Source organism: Mytilus edulis, chromosome 3 (genome assembly GCF_963676685.1).
Source record: "Mytilus edulis chromosome 3, xbMytEdul2.2, whole genome shotgun sequence".
Taxonomy (NCBI): domain Eukaryota; kingdom Metazoa; phylum Mollusca; class Bivalvia; order Mytilida; family Mytilidae; genus Mytilus; species Mytilus edulis.
In genome coordinates, this window is record NC_092346.1 from 104,772,528 (window position 1) to 104,793,247 (window position 20,720).

The following is a 20,720-nucleotide window of genomic DNA, read 5'->3' on the forward strand; positions in this document are numbered from 1 at the left end:
TTACCGCAACAGAGACAAAAACTGATCCTACCAAGAGAGAGGCAAGCCATATACATATAGGCAATCTTTTTTTCCAAGAACTGTTAGAAAGAGAAATAAGTTACCAACATCAATAACATCGGCCAACACATTTTTAATCAGGCACTACGTATTAAATGTGGTCAGCATCCATGAATCAATAACTTCGGCCAACACATTTTAAATCATGCAAAAGGTTTTAATTGTGGTCCGCATCACTAGCAGAATTGTTCGTCCTAAACACATTTTACTGCTCAAAAAAGTTTGTTTTAATGTAGAAAGTCTTCATTTTATAAATAGAAATCTATGTCTAATAAAATACCTCATTCTATGTGGCTCTACCTTTGTGTTGTTGAACACATGTAAATAGGTATTCTATGGGTGAAGTGATACATAAATATATACACTTAACGTTTTTACAAATTTATATACATTGTTGTTCTACATTTCAGAAGAAGTTAATAGTGTGCATAAATTTGTGCGATAATGCGGTTGAAGGGAAATACATGATAGATAATTGGAATTGTATATGAAGGAAGGTATTTGATTAACTTTCATCAATTGACCGACAAAACAATAACGTCACTGAACGCTTGGTTGAATGCGAAACCTCCGGCATTTTGGAAATTTACGGAAGACATAATTTTGCATCAATATTATCCAACGTAAATAGCACACTTTAAAACTGGAAAACAGTTGCACAATGAAGTTCCTCATTTTGATTGTTGTGTTAGTTGCCATTCTATTTCAGTGTATTGTGGATTGCCAAGGTAATAATAATAATAATAATAATAATAATAATAATAATAATAATAATAATAATAATAATAATAATAATAATAATAATAATAATAATAATAATAAAAAAAAAAAAAAATAATAATAATAATAATAATAATAATAATTAATTATAATAGTAATAATAATAATATAATTTTTTTTTCAAAAGAGGGTGAACCAATTAGTTTTCCTTTATCTTACTTTGGGCCCTCATGTAGTAAGTAAATTATTGATATAACTGTATATATACATAAAATTAAACTAATTCATAGTGTGCATGAAAATAAATGATCTATGTGGTTTGACAGAGATATGTGAAAAAAACATAAAGATGTTGATATTTATATGTTTCTTTATACGCTATTCCATAGAATTGCAGAACTTTACGTAAAGGATGATTTAAATGCGCATCTGGTGCAAGAAAATTGGTACCGTTAATTTTATTACTACCACTGGGTCGATGCCTCTGCTGGTGGACTATTAGTCCCCGAGGGTATCACCATCCCAGTAGCCAGTACTTCGGTACTGGCATGAACATTCGGATTTTTTGTGTTATTAAAATTTGCTGTTACAAAATATTAGACATTATTATAAATTAAGGAATGTATCTCCCTCATGCAAAGCTCTGATTCCTTTCACGGATTTGGCTATACTTTTTGGACCTTTTGGATTATAGCTCTTCATCTTTATATAAGCTTTGGATTTCAAATATTTTGGCCACGAGCATCACTGAAGAGACATGTATTGTCGAAATGCACTTCTGGTGCAAGAAAATTGGTACCGTTAATTTTATTAATGATATTTGTGTCTGGCCGAATTACTTCCAAATTGTAAATCAATTTTTTTCATAAATTTTCGAGATTTCAGATAATCAGGAGTTTTTTGTTGAACATTTTAATACAGGTATTAGTTTATAATATGGAATTCTGTCTCACAAACTTTACCAATTAAATCTGTCAAAAAGTTGTGTCATTCTTTTATTTCAGGTGTTGATTTTTTCATAATTAAAACAGAGCTTGACAGAGATGACTTAAATTGTTTTTCGGTAGAACGGACACTTTTTCACACACAGTGTCAGGCTGTGTCATCAGCATACATTTCAATGTTTTCGTAAATATTTTTTAATGGAAAATTATTTTAAAACAAAATTACACTAAAAGACCCTTGAGGCAATCCAAATTTTACAGTTTATTAACTTATTAGAAAATTTCAGGTAAACATAATTTTGTGGCGTATCAAAAGATCATTTTTTTTATATATATACCGTTGGTTTTCCCGTTTGAATGGCTTTACACAAGTAAATTTGGGGCCCTTTATAGCTTGTTGTTCGGTGTCGAAGGCCGTACCTGGACCTATAATCGTTGACTTTTTTAATTTGTTATTTGGATGGAGAATTGTCTCAATTGCACTCATACCACATCTTCCTATATCCATATAAATGACATGTAGTTTTTGTTATTTATGTCAATTAAAATGTTTTAAAAATATGCCTGAATGTGTGATACATTACAAATGATTTGTAAAAATGCACGAAGCTTGATGATCAATATTAGGACTTTTCATTCTTGATGGCATTTGTGATCCACCATTATCTACATAAGAAAATGCCTGTACCAAGTCGTGAATATGACAGTTGTAATCTAGTCGTTTGATGTGTCTGTGATTATGATAATCAATTATTAAGTTGTTGAGTGAACATTACTGTGATGGCAACCTGCAACAAATGACATAAAAACTCAAAATAAGTAACAGAAAACAAAAATGCACAAAATCCTGCCCCCCCCTTCCACACACACACACACACACACACACACACACACACACACACACACACACACACACACACACATTTTGATAAAATAACGACGTCATTTTAATAATCACTAAATATAATACTTGATAAAGTTGGATGAAAGGTATAGGGGGAGGGTTGAGATCTCACAAACATGTTTAACCCCGCCTCATTTTTTCGCCTGTCCCAAGTCAGGAGCCTCTGGCCTTTGTTAGTCTTGTATTATTTTAATTTTAGTTTCTTGTGTACAATTTGGAAATTAGTATGGCGTTCATTATCACTGGACTAGTATATATTTGTTTAGGGGCAAGCTGAAGGACGCCTCCGGGTGCGGGAATTTCTCGCTACATTAAAGACCTGTTGGTGACCCTCTGCTGTTGTTTTTTATTTGGTCGGGTTGTTGTCTCTTTGACACATTCCCCATTTCCATTCTCAATTTTATTCTAAATTTTGAAAGTTTAACATATTTACTTTCTAATCTTTACAATTATTATAAAATAAGAATGGATATGGGGAATTTGTCATAAGACAACAAACCGACTAAGAGTAGAAAACAACCAAAGTGCACCAACAAGTCTCCAAAATATGAGTATGAGTCCTACGTTAGAACAGGTACCAAAATAAACTAAGCAAAATTATAATTATACATAAATTAGCAAAGGAATACTAACAGTTACTGACATGACAGCTTAAGACCTCAATTAAACTGATTGAAAGATTATGTCTTTAATATATGAAAATCAGGCACAATCTGTCCTGTTCGGGGTTAAGCATCAAACCATCTTAACAATGTCCGAAGATAGTTATCAAAGGTACCAGGATTATAATTTATTAAGACCATAACCTGTAGCACGCCAGCAACTACTATAACAACAACACATATCAATTAGCTGTTCTGTGTAAAAAAAAGTTTGACAAGATAAATAGGTAAGAGTCACATCATAAAATACTTTTGTCGTTCAAAGTATGATGAGACACATAAGCACAGAGTTACGTCAAAAGGATATCTAAAAAAACAGACAGTAAGTATCGACGTCCTTGATATCAACATCAGGGTTTGTCATTAGGGTTGTCATCGAAATCGTATTTGGTAATGTCATGACTGTATCGATTTGATATCAATTTATGGGTCAATCTTTGTCATTTGTAATAAATATCAATCTAAGATCCTCTACAACGATTCGTTCGTAGTGATACTGACGGGAATATAATTGATAAATATAATTATTTTAAAACAAAATTACACTAAAAGACCCTTGAGGCAATCCAAATTTTACAGTTTATTAACTTATTAGAAAATTTCAGGTAAACATAATTTTGTGGCGTATCAAAAGATCATTTTTTTTATATATATACCGTTGGTTTTCCCGTTTGAATGGCTTTACACAAGTAAATTTGGGGCCCTTTATAGCTTGTTGTTCGGTGTCGAAGGCCGTACCTGGACCTATAATCGTTGACTTTTTTAATTTGTTATTTGGATGGAGAATTGTCTCAATTGCACTCATACCACATCTTCCTATATCCATATAAATGACATGTAGTTTTTGTTATTTATGTCAATTAAAATGTTTTAAAAATATGCCTGAATGTGTGATACATTACAAATGATTTGTAAAAATGCACGAAGCTTGATGATCAATATTAGGACTTTTCATTCTTGATGGCATTTGTGATCCACCATTATCTACATAAGAAAATGCCTGTACCAAGTCGTGAATATGACAGTTGTAATCTAGTCGTTTGATGTGTCTGTGATTATGATAATCAATTATTAAGTTGTTGAGTGAACATTACTGTGATGGCAACCTGCAACAAATGACATAAAAACTCAAAATAAGTAACAGAAAACAAAAATGCACAAAATCCTGCCCCCCCCTTCCACACACACACACACACACACACACACACACACACACACACACACACACACACATTTTGATAAAATAACGACGTCATTTTAATAATCACTAAATATAATACTTGATAAAGTTGGATGAAAGGTATAGGGGGAGGGTTGAGATCTCACAAACATGTTTAACCCCGCCTCATTTTTTCGCCTGTCCCAAGTCAGGAGCCTCTGGCCTTTGTTAGTCTTGTATTATTTTAATTTTAGTTTCTTGTGTACAATTTGGAAATTAGTATGGCGTTCATTATCACTGGACTAGTATATATTTGTTTAGGGGCAAGCTGAAGGACGCCTCCGGGTGCGGGAATTTCTCGCTACATTAAAGACCTGTTGGTGACCCTCTGCTGTTGTTTTTTATTTGGTCGGGTTGTTGTCTCTTTGACACATTCCCCATTTCCATTCTCAATTTTATTCTAAATTTTGAAAGTTTAACATATTTACTTTCTAATCTTTACAATTATTATAAAATAAGAATGGATATGGGGAATTTGTCATAAGACAACAAACCGACTAAGAGTAGAAAACAACCAAAGTGCACCAACAAGTCTCCAAAATATGAGTATGAGTCCTACGTTAGAACAGGTACCAAAATAAACTAAGCAAAATTATAATTATACATAAATTAGCAAAGGAATACTAACAGTTACTGACATGACAGCTTAAGACCTCAATTAAACTGATTGAAAGATTATGTCTTTAATATATGAAAATCAGGCACAATCTGTCCTGTTCGGGGTTAAGCATCAAACCATCTTAACAATGTCCGAAGATAGTTATCAAAGGTACCAGGATTATAATTTATTAAGACCATAACCTGTAGCACGCCAGCAACTACTATAACAACAACACATATCAATTAGCTGTTCTGTGTAAAAAAAAGTTTTAATGTTTTTAAACCCGCTGCATTTCAATTACACATGTCTTAATAGTTATCAAAGGTATCAGAATTATAATTTGATATGCCAGTCGCGCGTTTCGTCTACAAAAGACTCATCAGTGTCCCTCAGATCAAAATAGTTGTAAAACCAAACAAGTACAAAGTTGAGGAGCATTGAGGACCCACAATTCCAAAAAAGTTGTGCCAAATACGGCTAAGGTAAATTACTCCTGAGATAAGAAAATCCTTAGTTTTTCGAAAAAAAAAAGTTTTGTAACAGGAAATTTATAAAAATGACCATATAATTGATATTCATGTCAACACCGATGTGGTGACTTACTAGGCTCATGATACCTTTGGGGACAAAACGTCCACCAGCAGTGGCATCGACCCAGTGGTGTAAATAGTTAGAAAAGGTTTTATACAATTTTGGAGGTTTTGAGACAAGGCTCTATGTTGAATGCCTTAATTTGACCTATATTGGTTTACTTTTACAAATTATGACTTGAATGGAGAGTTGTCTCGATGGCACACCTTCTTTATTCTTATTTACAATCTTCAAACTATTCTCGATTGAAAGTGTTCTTGGATGAACCTATTGAAATGAATGACAAAAAATATTTGGATCGATCAAAAGAAGCAACACACCCAATGTATATTATGATATTCAACCTTTTGTTTGGCATAATGGAATTGTATTATGGGCCTATACGTTTGTACACGTTTATCAACAGCCCAATTGATATCTTGCCTTAACCATTGTTTTCAAAATTATAATATAATGATTGGTTGGTGGTTTTTGCACAATAGGTAAAAAAAAGAAGTATAATTAAATAGTTAGATAAGGAGTACATATATTTTCGTAATTTATCTAATAAAGGAAAATTGAAAAATTTACACTTACAATATATGATTATCGATATGTAATGGATGCAGCCATGACATGTTCATATGAGTTAGATGTGTAGTCATTTATTCTGTTCAGGCCCTGTGAATGTGAAAGATAACAGGACGGCCACAAATACTTTAGGTCTAGTTTTTTTTTAACTTTCATCAACGATATGTTTTCTCTTTGTTTGTGGCATAATCATGCCGATTGCAATACCCTTTCAAAATCCCGTTCGTCTAATGCCTTAGTGATTTACTCATTGGAGGAAGTGAGTGGTTCACTGATTTCATGGTTCTCACTAAATAAAATGCAGGATAATCCTGAAAAATGTCAAGCCTTAGCAATTGGTAGTAAAACACATGCAACCAACATAGTCTTCAACTTAAATTGACAGAACATCAAATGCGATGATGAAGTAAAATTACTTGGAGTGACCATTGAAATTTAACCAACACATGATGGTTTTATACTAATAATTTTGGGGCCCTTTATAACTTGTTGTTCGGTGTGAGCCAATGTTCCGTGTTGAAGGCCGTACATTGACCTATAATGATTTACTTTCATAAAATGTTATTTGGATGGAGAGTTGTCTCATTGGCACTCATACCACATCTTCCTATTTCTAATTAAATATTCTGAAAAGAATAGGGAGATCACATTTGGATTAACTGGCAAAAATGACAATTTATTATAACTTTCATCATATTTCATATCTAAGTTTCTACCCACTCACATGACATTGAAAAACTGCAAAGACAAGTGCTCTGACTCAACTTAAATAACTATAATAGTTTTCACGAACAACTATTTGATCAAATCTAAACTTTCAACACTTAATATCAAATGCACGAGAACCATGGCATTACAAACTTGCAAAATTTTGATAAAATTCATCCGGAGTCCTCACACAAAATATTAATATTAAGATGATTCATATAATTTTAGATACTTACAAAGAGATGATAAACTTCGACAAAGAATTAAAAGAACCAGGTATTGTAATAGAACCTTAAGCTTTGGGTTAGCAAAGTTGTAGAACTCCCAGCCTAAGCATGCATGGAGCCGCTCAACTTTGGAACAGTTGGAACATTTTCTTTCAATACATTGTTCTTCAGATAACTGCTTCTGAAGCTCACATAGACAATAACATTGCTGTCCCACAGCTGAAGTCTTCTAGCCCTAAATTTTCTGTTTATTGTTTGCTTCTATTTCAATTATTTGATAGTGATTTTGTCTCAGTACCAGTTCAAGCAAAATTTGATTTTCTTTTTCAATTTAACTTGATTGCTCTGATTTAAGCATTTTGCTTATCTATTAAATTATGTATGTGCTTTAATTTATATGTGTGCTGAGTTAATTTGTACAATGTTCCAACTGTTCCAAAGTTGAACGCATGAGAACCATGACATTAGAAACATACAGAATTATGACAAATTCTAGTCCAGAGTCCTATATCAATATTTAGATAATTTATATAATTTTAGATTCTTACCAACAGTTTAATATTCCCTACGGCAAAGAAATACAAGGTATGGTAATAGAAGCTTAAGCTTTGATGTAGAAAAGTTGTAGAACTCGCTGCCTAACCATGCACGGAGCTTTTTAATTTTGGAGCAGATCAAACATTTTATTTCAACATGGTGTTCTTTAGATAACTGCTTCTGTAGCTCACGTAGACAACAACTTTGCTGCCCACAGCTGAAGTCTTCTAGCTCTCCGTGTTCTGTTTATTGTTTGATTTTATTTCAATTATTTGATAGTGCTTTTGTTTCTGTGCCGGTTTCTGCAAAATGTGTGTTACTTTTTTCATTTTAACTTGCTTGCTTTGATTTAAGCATGTTGCTTATCTATAATACTATGCTTGTGGTATTTTTTATTTATATGTGTGCTGGCTTAACCAGTCATGCTCGGCTCTAATTAATTTACTTACTCACTAGTAACCCTAGTACATTTATGTGAGTTCATTCTTATTTCATCATCATTAGTTAAATTGATTTGATACAGATTATAGGTCACGGAAATGATGGTGATTTCGTGCGATTTGAACTCTGACTTACTAGAGCCACATACCATAATTGGACTCTCCTAGATCCGATTACTAGTATAATAAGTGACTCTATGTCGTGTTCCTTCTCTAATGCTTTAAAAGCTCCGTCTGAAATTAGTTATCCTGATGAACATATTGCATTTCTTGCTTGTCTTATGTATGAGTTTACATCTTTTTAAAAAGAAACATGGTTATACGATAGGTGTGATCAATTAAAATTTTATGTTTTCATACATATTGTACAATACATGCATGTCTTAAGGTGTTTCAGATCTTAAACCCTTTTGAATGAAGGGAATTAATGATTTAACCTTTTGGTGTGTGTTGTTATTTTAGCGGTAATTTTACATTACAATATATGCGGGAGGTTTGGCTGGTCATAAAACCAGGTTCAACTCACAATTATTTTCTTAAAATATCCTGTATCAAGGCAGGACTATGGCAGTTGTTATCAATGTATGTTAGCGTTTGTTGTTGTAGCAGTTAATTGTTTCTGGTGTGCCGTTGTTTTCGTTTTATAGTTTCTGTGTTTCCCTCAGTTTCAGTTTGTGACCCGGATTTGTTTTCGCTTATTTGATTGATGACTTATGAACAGCGGTATACTACAGTTGCCTTTATTTATTTGTGTTTATTAATCATAAGTGTAATAGATTTGATACAACTTACGGAATTGATACCCTTTTTTCTAACAAAAATGTTTAAGAACAAGAACACAATAATAAAATAAAAATAATTTATATTATTGCAAAATAATAACTAAGATAAAATAAAGATACAAAAAGAATATTTATAAAAAATGGGATGCAAATACCTTCGAGAAAACATGTTGTCCAGAAATGAGCGAAAAAATGCAGTAATAAATGTTGCTATTATCTTTAAGCAAAAACACGTCATTGCCATTAACGTTTGCTTTTTATAAAGGGGTACGTCATTACTGTAAGTCTGGAAACCATCTCTGTGAAGGATCAATGGGGTTCTGTCCTGATGGTTATGAATGTACAGGGACCGACAAGTGTGAAGAAAAGTGAGTATCTCTTTGCTGATGGTTAATGTTTGTGTGTATATCTTAATGTTTAAATCTCTTTCTATTGGTTGAATACATCTCTTGGAATGTTTTAATGAAACTGTATGTACAGGTTCGTCTAAAGCACTCGGTATTGTGTGAAAATCTCTTGTAAGCAAAACCCTACAATATCCTATAGAGAAATGCATTATGTATATTTCTACTGCTGTTTTTCTACTTCGAGCTTACGTTTTTGTTCTGTGTAGATGATTGCGATATAATTTAGTTTTATAACTGGTGCATACAATTTTGTACTAAACTTCCGATTGTCGTCTTTTAATTTTAAAGTATAAATTACTAAAGACGCTATATATATATATATATATATATATATATATATATATATATATATATATATCTTTAACAGGAACGGTCCGTTTCAATAGGAACTGCATATATCTCCTACTGGGGTAGCACTAACGACAATATTTTTTCTGGAAATTAAGACATCTGCGAGACTAACAAATATATTGTATGTTCGTATAAAAAAAGTGACTTTACTGCTGTTTTAATAATTCGAGCTTACGTGTTTGTTCTGTGTAGAGGATTGCGATAAAATTTAGTTATATAACTGGCGCATACAATTTTGTAATAAACTTCCGATGGTCGTCTATTAATTTTAAAGTATAAACTATTAAAAAGGATATATATAGAGAATAATACATGGCAAAATCCGTATCATATGTCGTATCATCTCGAGACATCAATATCAGCCCAAGGGCCTTTATGCCCGAGGGATGATATGGGTCGAGGGTGATACGGCATGTGATACGGATTTTGCCATGTTTTATACGCTTTATCATATATTTCAACAGAAGAGTATTATATTATATGAACTGTTTTCTGATCCATAGCACTGGGTTACCTACTGCTCAATTACTTATCCGAAGCACCTGGGTTACCCAGCTTACCTTACCTGCGTGCTGTTTTTTTAAAAATATTTTGTTTATTATTGTATTTTTTTGTGTGTTTTGTATTTTTTATAGTTGCATTTAGTGTGCCAAAAAATATGAAAACTTGACGTTCGTGACGTCACATACAATATGAAAACTTGACGTTCGTGACGTCACATACCAAACAATGACGTCATTCCAAAAATTGACCTATTTTAAGGAAAATTTTTCTTAAGCAAAAAAACCCCAAAAAAACTGACTTTATGTAAAAAAAAAAAAAAAAAAAAAAAAAGTAAGGGTGTGATAAAGGGTATGCGATAAAGGGTAGAAGTGTGATAACGGGTATGCGATAAAGGGTGCGCATCAAAGTTGCGCGATATGGATTAAACAGCAGGCTATTTATCAAATATGCAAAACTACTGTATTTACTACTAAACATATGATAAATATATATATATGTGAGGGAAGAACAAAAAAATTGCGAAAGCAAATTTACAGATCTAACATTGTTTGGTTGATGTTTAGACGAGTTGTATATATATATATAACAAGTCAAAAAGGGTACAACATCACCATTAAATAACTATAAAATGAACAAATATTAGATATTTCGGATAACAGATATCCTTCTTCAATAATAGCACGATGTCAAATGAATCATGTCAATATATTCAAACTGAGAAACTATCAAAATCTTGAAATTCTTAAATGTAAATAAACTCATCATAGATACCAGGACTAAAATTTTACACTTACGATGTTAAAGATATATTGTATCTTTAACATCGTAAGTGTAAACTTTTAGTCCTGGTATTTATGATGAGTTTATTTGCAACCACTGGATCGATGCCACTGCTTGTGGAGATTTATTTCCCCGAGGGAATCACCAGCCCAGTAGTTTGAATTTTGGAAATACTAAGGCTTTTCTAACTGAGGAGTAGATTACCTTAGCTGTATGTGGCAAAAAGTTTGGAATTTGTGGCCCTCAATGCTGTCCAACTTCGTACTTTATTTGGCCTTTCAAATATTTTTTGACACAAGCGTCACTGACGAAACTAACGACAACATTTTTCTGGAAAAATTTAAATTCTGCGAGATTAATAAATATATTGTATAATACAATGTATTAAAACGTTTATAATAAACAAACTTCTTTTCTACAAAAAAAACTTGACGGATTTTACCGGCTAAATTTATTAGGAATAATATTGACCTGGTCGACAGAAAGTGTCAATATCTCTTTTGTTTAGAATATGTTTTCATGCTATTTAGAAATCTGCGAGATTAATCAAAAGAAAAAAAACAAACATAAATTGTTTTTAATATTATAGATTTCCATGTGACTATCATACAAATGAGAGGTTTATCTAGCTATAAAACAAGGTTTTTTTCACCATTTTTTCATAACTTTATTCTTGTACCAATTCAGGAATATCACAGTTGTTTTCCATGCGTTTGATGCTCTTGAGATTTTGAATTTGCTATTTAATTAGGGAATTTTCGTTTTAGAATTTTCCGAGGATGTCGGTATTTAAATATTTTACTTTTTAAGGGGTCAAAACGGTTTTTATATTAATCTGCACGGCTTTATTTTTTACAGTAGATATACAGACTATTTTTGGATAATACTTGGCCCTGTTCTTTTACTTGCAATTGCCGGTAGTTATGTGGTATGCTACAAAGGTAAGTTTTGTTTTGTATTTGCAATACTTTTGTTTAGTATACACTTACGATTGCTAAACATATATGTCTGGATATAAATGCGTTCTTTCGTCAATGAAACTATTAGAATATGGTTGTTTGCACAAATATTTTGTTCATTCAATCTAAACAAAAAAATACATTTTATGCAAAATGAATAGACCGAGAAAAAAGGGAATATATTTGAATCATCTGTTGAAAATTTACAGTTTAGAGGGAAGGAAATCATCTTTGAAATTGATTATTTACTGTCTTCTCAACGAGTGTTATTAAAGAGACGAAAGATAAAAAAATGTCATTCCAACTCTCTTGTCGACAACACCATAGCTAAAAAAGAAGGCACAGGGACCCCACTTAAATCTTGGATGATATCAAGTATTCCAGAAGAGCACTCGTCGTGTTGTTCATGCAATTACAAACCCGATGATAAGCCTAAATCGATAGGTCACATTCGTGGAAAAGAGGACGGGATTATAGTTCGACAATTAAAATATATACGACTCTGAAAAAAGAAACTCAATGACGCTTAACAAACTCGGTATGGCGTTTGTTAAATTTACGACGGGACGATTTCAACTTCACCACTTAGAACTCTTGGTTAAGTAGCCTCCATGGCGCAGCAACCCTCTATCAAGGAATCATGATAGGAAATACTAGCCCTCGAATATCCTATCAACTGGTAGATATATACTCCGTATGTAGGCACTGCTTCAATATTGCTACATGGAAAGGGAAAAGTAACCATTGGGAAGCTGAAATTATCTATTGTATTGTGAAGTTTTATTTTCATCCGATCCTCATTATCATTGTTTAGATGTGGGACTTCCGGTGACTACCATGTTTGAATAACACGAACATTTTGCTACCAGTATTTCTGTGTTCAGAGGATATATTTTGCTGCAGAATCAGAACACTTCATTATTCATCGGCTTACCATTACCTGTCGTTTAATGTCATTTAGGTTATTGTCAAATATTTAATTATATTTGAACTTATTCCCACCACACGAGCACACTGAACCAGACAAATTACTTAACTCCGTCGTATGAATTTAAAGACAGTGAAGTTGAAATGCTGAAGACAATACAAATTGAGATGGGAAAAATGGTTGACCTCATAGAAAATCACAATTAATTCATGAACTCCGAACTACATGAAATCAACAATACACACAAACAAATCCTAGAGAGTATAAATAAACTCATCATAGATATCAGGACTGAATTTAGTATATACGCCAGACGCGCGTTTCTTTTACAAAGGACTCATCAGTGACGCTCGAATCCAAAAAAGTAAAAAAGCCAAATAAAGTACGAAGTTGAAGAGCATTGAGGACCAAAATTCCTAAATGTTTTGCCAAATACAGAAATAAAAGAAAGATAACAAACTAAATGACTGAAACTAGAAATATCGGGCGTAAGTGGAATGCCGTTAAAAGAGGCGTGCAAGGAGATTGTTTTAAACCGGAACTGCCAAAGGCTACCGAGGCATTCATAAGAGCCTTTCTGAGGAATTCATTGAACATCCCATCGAAACGTGCAGACAAAAGGCTTGTCAACGCAGTACACCGTATACCATTTGGTGATGATGACAGACGCAGTATTATGCTAAGACTATCGAGTCTAATCGACCAGCTCCCACATACAAAATATATCGATTGATAAGAATGAGATTTTTGCAAATCATAAGTCCTTCATGACTTCAATGAACATTACAGTGAACAACACATCGGAGGGCTTACCTTGTATATATCGGATACCTTAGCGTCACAAAAGTCCGTACAAACAATGGTACATTGCCGGCTAACCTGCATGTCCAACTACAGAACTGTCCATTAGATTAAAAAATATTTTGTCCGCAGTATAAGAGGGTCTTCGGAAATAATGTGAAACTGTTTACTCGCGTAATGGTGGATTCTCGAAATTTCTAAAGAACATCTGGATAATTTTAAATTTCGATCTTTTTTCTGAAATTAGTTCCATCAAAACTTTTGATTTTTGACTTTTTAAAATCGTCTTAAAGAAATAAACCACAAGGCTTTTCAGCATAAAAATGGTAGTTAATTTGCATCTCTTTTTGTCGACCACTTTTTATTTTCATATGAGTCAGCGTGTTTTCAGACACTTGCCAAAAACAAGAGGATCGAAGAAGCCAGTTGATTTAATTTCACATTCAGGTATATTGATGATGTTCTTTCCATCAACAATGCAAACTTAACTGATCAATATATCCCCAAGAACTAGAAATTAAGGAAACAACAAACACGAACTAATACCTCTAATTCGACACACACGGTCATCTCAGTACCAGAATCTATGACAAACGAAACTAGTAGCCATATACCAATTCACCAGCATATGAGATATTCATAATGTTTGGCTTTGAGCGTTCCTGATGAAGGTAAATCTAGAAAAGCGCTTCGGACTCAAATAATTATTAAACATGTTGTTTTTAATTTTTTACATCACCTCTGCTGGTAGACTATCAGTCCCCGAGGGTATAATTAGCTCAGTAGTCAGTGCTTCAGTACTGGCATGAATCAACAAACTTTACTTGTCCGTTACTAAATATTGAAATTATTATGAAACTTAGGTTTCAACTCCTTCAGGCAAAGTTGGCTTTAGATGAATTTGGCTATTTATTTTAGTTTTTTTTTGGCATATAGCTCTTCAACGATTTTCGCCTTTCAAATGTTTGGCTTTGATCGTTCCTGATGATGAAGGTAAATCCAGAAAAGTGCTTCGGAAGCAAGTAGTAATTAAACGTGTCGTTTTCAATTTTTTCCCCAACTTCTTCGGTATTCAAAAGCTTGCAGCTGCTACTCAGATTTTGCTAAACGTCACTACTGTCTGATAAGACAGATGATGAACCAGGGGTATGTCTTGTCCTTTTTTAAAACAACAGTTTATCGGAAGATACCAAGACCTTCTTGATAAATATTCCGTATATCAACTTCACAAATAATACACGATGGTCTTGAAGTATAAATTATGTGTATTGACGATGTTTATCATCTTAATACCGTGTTATAGTATTCTTTTATATGTCTTTTGAATATTAATTTTACTTTTTTAGTTTGTTACCCCGAATTCGTTTTTGTCCATGGATTTATGAGTTTTGAACAGCGGTACACTACTGTTGCCTTTATTTATTGTTTAACCTATTTTTGGTGATATCCATATGACGTGGCTCTGAACTTTTACATCCCGTAATTGTGTTATTGTTGTTAGGTAGAAGTTTGTATTCTTGTCTTTCATTTTTGCTGATGTGCTTTGTCTATATGCCTTTTTGTGATTCTTTGTTACATATGACGTTACTCTGTACTTATACATCCCGTCATAGTGTTATTGGAAACTTTTGTATTCTTGTCTTTCATTTTTGCTGATGTGCTTTGTCTATATGCCTTTTTGTGATTCTTTGTTACATATGACGTTACTCTGTACTTATACATCCCGTCATAGTGTTATTGGAAACTTTTGTATTCTTGTCTTTCATGTGCGAATGTGCTTTGTCTATATGCCTTTTTGTGATTCTTTGTTACATATTTGTTTGCTTTTATAGTGATTAAGATTATAACGCAATGTTGACCGCCGTACCCCAATTTGCTACATGTTTACTTATCTTTTTCAATATACAAGGACATCATTCGTAAATATAACTCAACATGTAGACATCTTATACGTTCAGGTATTTCACATCCAATTTTTTTGATAACATTCTTTACAAAGCACAAACATGTCAGTATATGTACCTCAAAACCTTTAAACAGACTTATTAAGAAGGGATCTAGTTACGATACTGTTGTCAGGTCATTAAAGATTGCATATTTTGGCTTTAATATTGATTTTTTTTATAGTTTCTTTGCATCGGAATTAAACATATTTATTTTAAAACCAGTTGTTGGCATGACACGGGTTGTGTTCTTCTCATATATTTTATGATGGTATAATACTAAACCCCTAACGGGAGGAACTGTGCTTGATATTCATATGATGAAGCCACAATCTTTCAATCAGTTTAATTCAGATCTAGAGCTAACATGTCAGTAACTGCTAGTAGTCCTTTGTTAATTTATGTATTATTGACATTTTGTTTATTTTCTTTTGTTACCTACTCTGACATTGGACTCGGACTTTTCTTAAACTGAGTTTTACTAGGCGTATTGTTGTGCGTGTGTTTTTTCTACATTGACCAATGGTATAGGGGGATGGTTGAGATCTAAAAAAAAATGTTTACCCCGCCGTATTGTTGCGCCTGTTCCAAGTGAGGAGCCTCTGGCCATTGTTAGTCTTGTATGATTTTTAATTTTAGTTTCGTCTGTATAATGCGGAGTTTAGTATGATGTTCATTATCACTGAACTAGTACTATATCTATTTAGGGGCAAGCTGAAGGACTCCTCCGAGTGCGGGAGTTTCTCGCTGCTGCATTGAAGACCAATTGGTGGCCTTCGGCTGTTGTCTGTTCTATGGTCGGGATGTTGTCTCTTTGACACATTCCCCGTTTCCATTCTCAATTTTATAATGGAATTGTATGCAACTGTCACACAAGTGAGAGGTTTAGCTAGCTATAAAACCAGATTTAATCCACCATTTTCTACATAAGAAAATACCAGTACCAAGTCAGGATACGATAACTGTTATCTATTCGTTTGATGTGTTTGAGCTTTTGATTTTTGCATTTGATTACGGACTTTCCGTTTTGAATTTTCCTCAAAGATCGGTATTTTTGTGATTTTACTGTTTGCGAATAGCGATCTTTCGGGACATTTAAGACGATTAGACATTAAGCGAGCTTAAAGTAATTTGATGATGTAAAATACTTTCTTAGTACTGAATAAAGGATTTTGTTTGGTTGATGTGATGACAATTAGAATCACCAACAAATATTTTTGTGTCCATTTATTTCTATCAATTTGGTTGCAATTTCTTGAAAGTTTCATTAACGATTTCATGTGATAAATGCTCCTCATTCAGATACATTTGGTCTTTTGATCTCGATTGGACAGAAATTGCAAAGTATGATTTCATTACGTCCGTGCAACACACAAAACAAGCTTTCAAACATAACATATAATGTAGCCATGTGTTAAGTGGGTCCATAAAAATTAAATTCAAGGGTTGAGGTCACTCCCCTTGAATGCTTGCTGGGGTGTCGCATATTCAAATAAAGACTTTGTAGTCTCACAATACAGGAGATGACCATCCACCATCGGCAACTCCTCCGAAACCAGTGAATCACACTTTCACGCTTTTTGTAATATAGAGAGTGAACATTTCCAATCCGTAATTTGACCTAAATTAGTGAATTGATTTCAACTAAACTATTTACGGATTCGTTATGACATGATACAATTGTACATATCATATTTAACATTCTATGAGGTTTTTCATTTTAAAACATGGAGTTTATTCTTTCATATTATAAAAAGTGAATATACCAGGGAATAGATTTAAAACTTTTTCTTCTTGTCATAATGCTAATTACATCCCAGCTCCTTTGTCCTAATAGGGTCGATCTGAGCCGGATCAATCCTATTAGATCACCCAAGTTGGATTTTTTTTGTTGTGCATGCTTTAATTTGTTCTGTAATATTTTAGCGGGAATGTCAAATCCACTATAAAACTTATAATTAATTATACGGAAAAGACTATCTATCAAAATTCACGTAGAACAAATACACGAAAAGTGGAAAGACTAATTACGATAAAATATTGCACCATCTATTTTTTGTGCTACTTCCGAGATTTGGAGAAATCTGGTGAAAGACCGCTTGCGCTTGCAAGTCGAGAATTATATTAAATTAAATGTATGACCCCCGAATTTTGGGTGAAATGTGTTGCTTACTAAATTACAAGTTCCGTACCATCTCTGTTTGGTTCATCACTTGTATCTGAGTCATTAGGTGATCTATAATATCTGAGGAGACGTAAGCTTCACTACAACGTTATGGCGAAATAGCCCGTATTCTGCACCAGATTTTGTTAATATAGCAACGACTACAACGCCCCTATATTTAGCACGAGGAGTATGGCGGCAAGTAATGAAATAATACGATGTCAGGAGAATAATATGAAGAAATGCACCTATTGTAAATGAATTAACACTGTTAATCATACATACACAAGTTAATTAGACTACAGGTAATAGCACCACAGTTGATTTATTGATTCACATCATGAAATAACCCGAGAAAGTTACAGTAAAACCAAAGATTTAACTTCCCTGTTTGCACGGCACAACAATATGTAAATAGTGTTCATGTTATGTCATCAGTGTCAACAGGATGCGATAGTTTTACGCTGTATAAAGATATTTACAATGTGACGCTATCTTGCTGATACTTACAGTGAAGGGCGTTGGTGGTAACATTGAAGTACGGATGATTACATAAACTTTTTTTATTTAGATTTTAGATTTCCTTTTGGTTACGGACTTTCCATTTTCAATTTACCTCGGAATTGTTGTTATTTTACTTTTCATGTTCAGTTTTCGATATCGAAGTTCATTTGTTTGTTAGAATCAGCTTTTTGTAGGGAATTGTAAGTAAGTCATTGATGCTCCTTTGTACGAGAGCAAATAGTATGATAAATGATTTTACTGAACCTGAGAAAATATGACACGTTTGCAAGGGACACGAAATTTTACCTTTTTCACCAAATGTTTGCACTTATATATGGTCCCCTCATGGATCCTTATATCAAACACTGCGTCTATACAGCAAAACAAAACGACATAGAAACACAACTCTCAAATTTCTGTTTTAAAAAACACATTAGGTCGACGTAATCAATATTGCACATGCTTATTATTCCGTATTAGGGCTGATTTGCTCATATTAAACATTTGTACTAATTTCACCGCACATATAACGTATATTTTAATCTATAATTTTCACAAGGTACTTACAGGTAATATTCAAACACTTAATTCTAAATTGTATGGTGAATAACCTATTGCAGGACGATAACTCTTTTAACAATCTCTTATTTTATTCATACAATACATAACATCGACATTGAAATGCCAATACTATTCTATAGACAATAATTGATGCAAATTATTTCTATTGTAAATATCAACTTCTCATAATGATCGACCACTATAGATTTTGAACTTGCTACCATGATTCACATACACCATCGCAAACCAGTGAAAGGACCATTCCACACTACTCCAGTGCATCCTATTACACTTCGGCGTGAACATCGAACTTCATGTCCCCATTGCACATCCGAGTCCTACGTATGTAAATAATTTTAAGGTCGTACGAGGATCCAATGTTGTTAATTTCTATGTCCCTGGTGGAGAGGTGTCTCCTTAGCAATCTTTTTGCTTTCATAAAACCTTACAGCACATAGAAGAAGGTATTTGTTCGTATAGACAAAATATGAGAAACGAGCTACTATAGCTGCGTCTATTATGCTATTTCTAATGTCAGGGTGCAAAAAGAAATTTACATTCACTAATATTGATCAGCATTGTGCAAAATTCGCAAAACACTTATCGCCATTGTGCATCGAATCGGGCTTTACTCCTATTTCACACATACCTATTTGTTGAGATTTTTCAATTCTTGGAAAGTAGTATGCAAAACAGGTCAAAGAAAAATACCAAACAAAATAAGTGTTTAAAAGAAAACAAACCATCGAGATTAGTTTACTCTATGTGTTAAGAATTGTATTTTAAAAGTATAGTTCTGTCTTATAGGATGCAGGGACAGACCTCATAAAACAGATGTGAGAACAGATGTGCAGCCGAAACTGGTTTTTCAACAGGATTCTTACAGTCAACAATCAATTGATTTTGAGAAAGACTGAAAAAGAGAAATGAAGCTGGTTTATCCTTTTTGTATGATCTTGTTTTGCTTAATTGTATATTTCTTAACAACTTATGTTCTATGCTTAGTCGTATAATATCAGTCGTTTCAGACAAAAAGCTATAATATGAGATATATTATATAATGAAAACATTGAAATTTGTCAACTTAGCATGAATGTTTGAAACTCGCTTGTTTTAGTTATATATAAACTCATCATAGATACCAGGACTTAATTTTATGTATACGCCAGTCGCGCGTTTCGTCTACAAAAGACTCATCAGTGACGCTCGAATCCAAAAAAGTTAAAAAGTTAAAAAAAAAAGCCAAATAAAATACGAAGTTGAAGAGCATAGAGATTCAAAATTCCTAAAAGTGTTTCCAAATACTTGTTGGTTTTAGTTATATATGTGACAGGTTTTCAACAGCAGCTCCTCATGTGATTGAACGCTGGAATGTGATGATTTGGCGCTGAATAGTACGCCTTTGATCTAATTATAGTACGATTGTGGCATTGGGACGATAAAGTGCGTTGTTGGTAACGCTGAAAGGGGAAGGGGGAAATAAACTGTAACTTGACTTCGGATTCAAACTTCTCGTAAACTGAATTTTACTTTGCATATTGATGTTTGTGTGTTTTTTCTACATTGGCTAGGGGTAAAGGTGGAGGGTTGAGATATCACAAAACATGTTTAAACCCGCCGTATTTTTTCGCCTGTCCAAGGTCATCAGTCTCTAGTCTTTGTCAGTCTTTTCAATGTACGTTCATTTATATGTTTTGGAGTTTATGATGGCCTGCATTATCACTGAACTAGTACACATTTTCGTTCAGGAGCCAGCTAGAACATGTCTTGGGTGCGGGATAGTTTGTGGACCCATTCGGTTGTTTTTTTCTTTTTAGTGGGGTTGTTGTTCATTTTACATTTTCTCTATTTCC

General features: G+C 33.3%; 1 protein-coding gene across 4 annotated transcripts; it reads left to right on the forward strand.

Annotated features, from left to right (window-relative positions):
• The first annotated feature begins 371 nt into the window (after positions 1-371).
• On the forward strand, positions 372-19,798 carry LOC139518085 (uncharacterized). Of its 4 annotated transcripts, XM_071309750.1 has the most exons (6): positions 374-788; positions 7,208-7,255; positions 7,747-7,791; positions 9,231-9,333; positions 11,866-11,948; positions 19,675-19,798. In XM_071309750.1, exons 1-6 carry the CDS (start codon positions 722-724, stop codon positions 19,782-19,784), a joined length of 456 nt encoding a protein of 151 aa, XP_071165851.1. In that variant the 5' UTR covers positions 374-721; the 3' UTR covers positions 19,785-19,798. The 4 variants fall into 4 exon arrangements, with proteins under 4 accessions (XP_071165854.1, XP_071165852.1, XP_071165851.1 ...); XM_071309753.1 differs by lacking the exon at positions 11,866-11,948 and having other exon boundaries at positions 372-788; XM_071309751.1 differs by lacking the exon at positions 7,747-7,791 and having other exon boundaries at positions 373-788.
• The last annotated feature ends 922 nt before the right edge of the window (positions 19,799-20,720 follow it).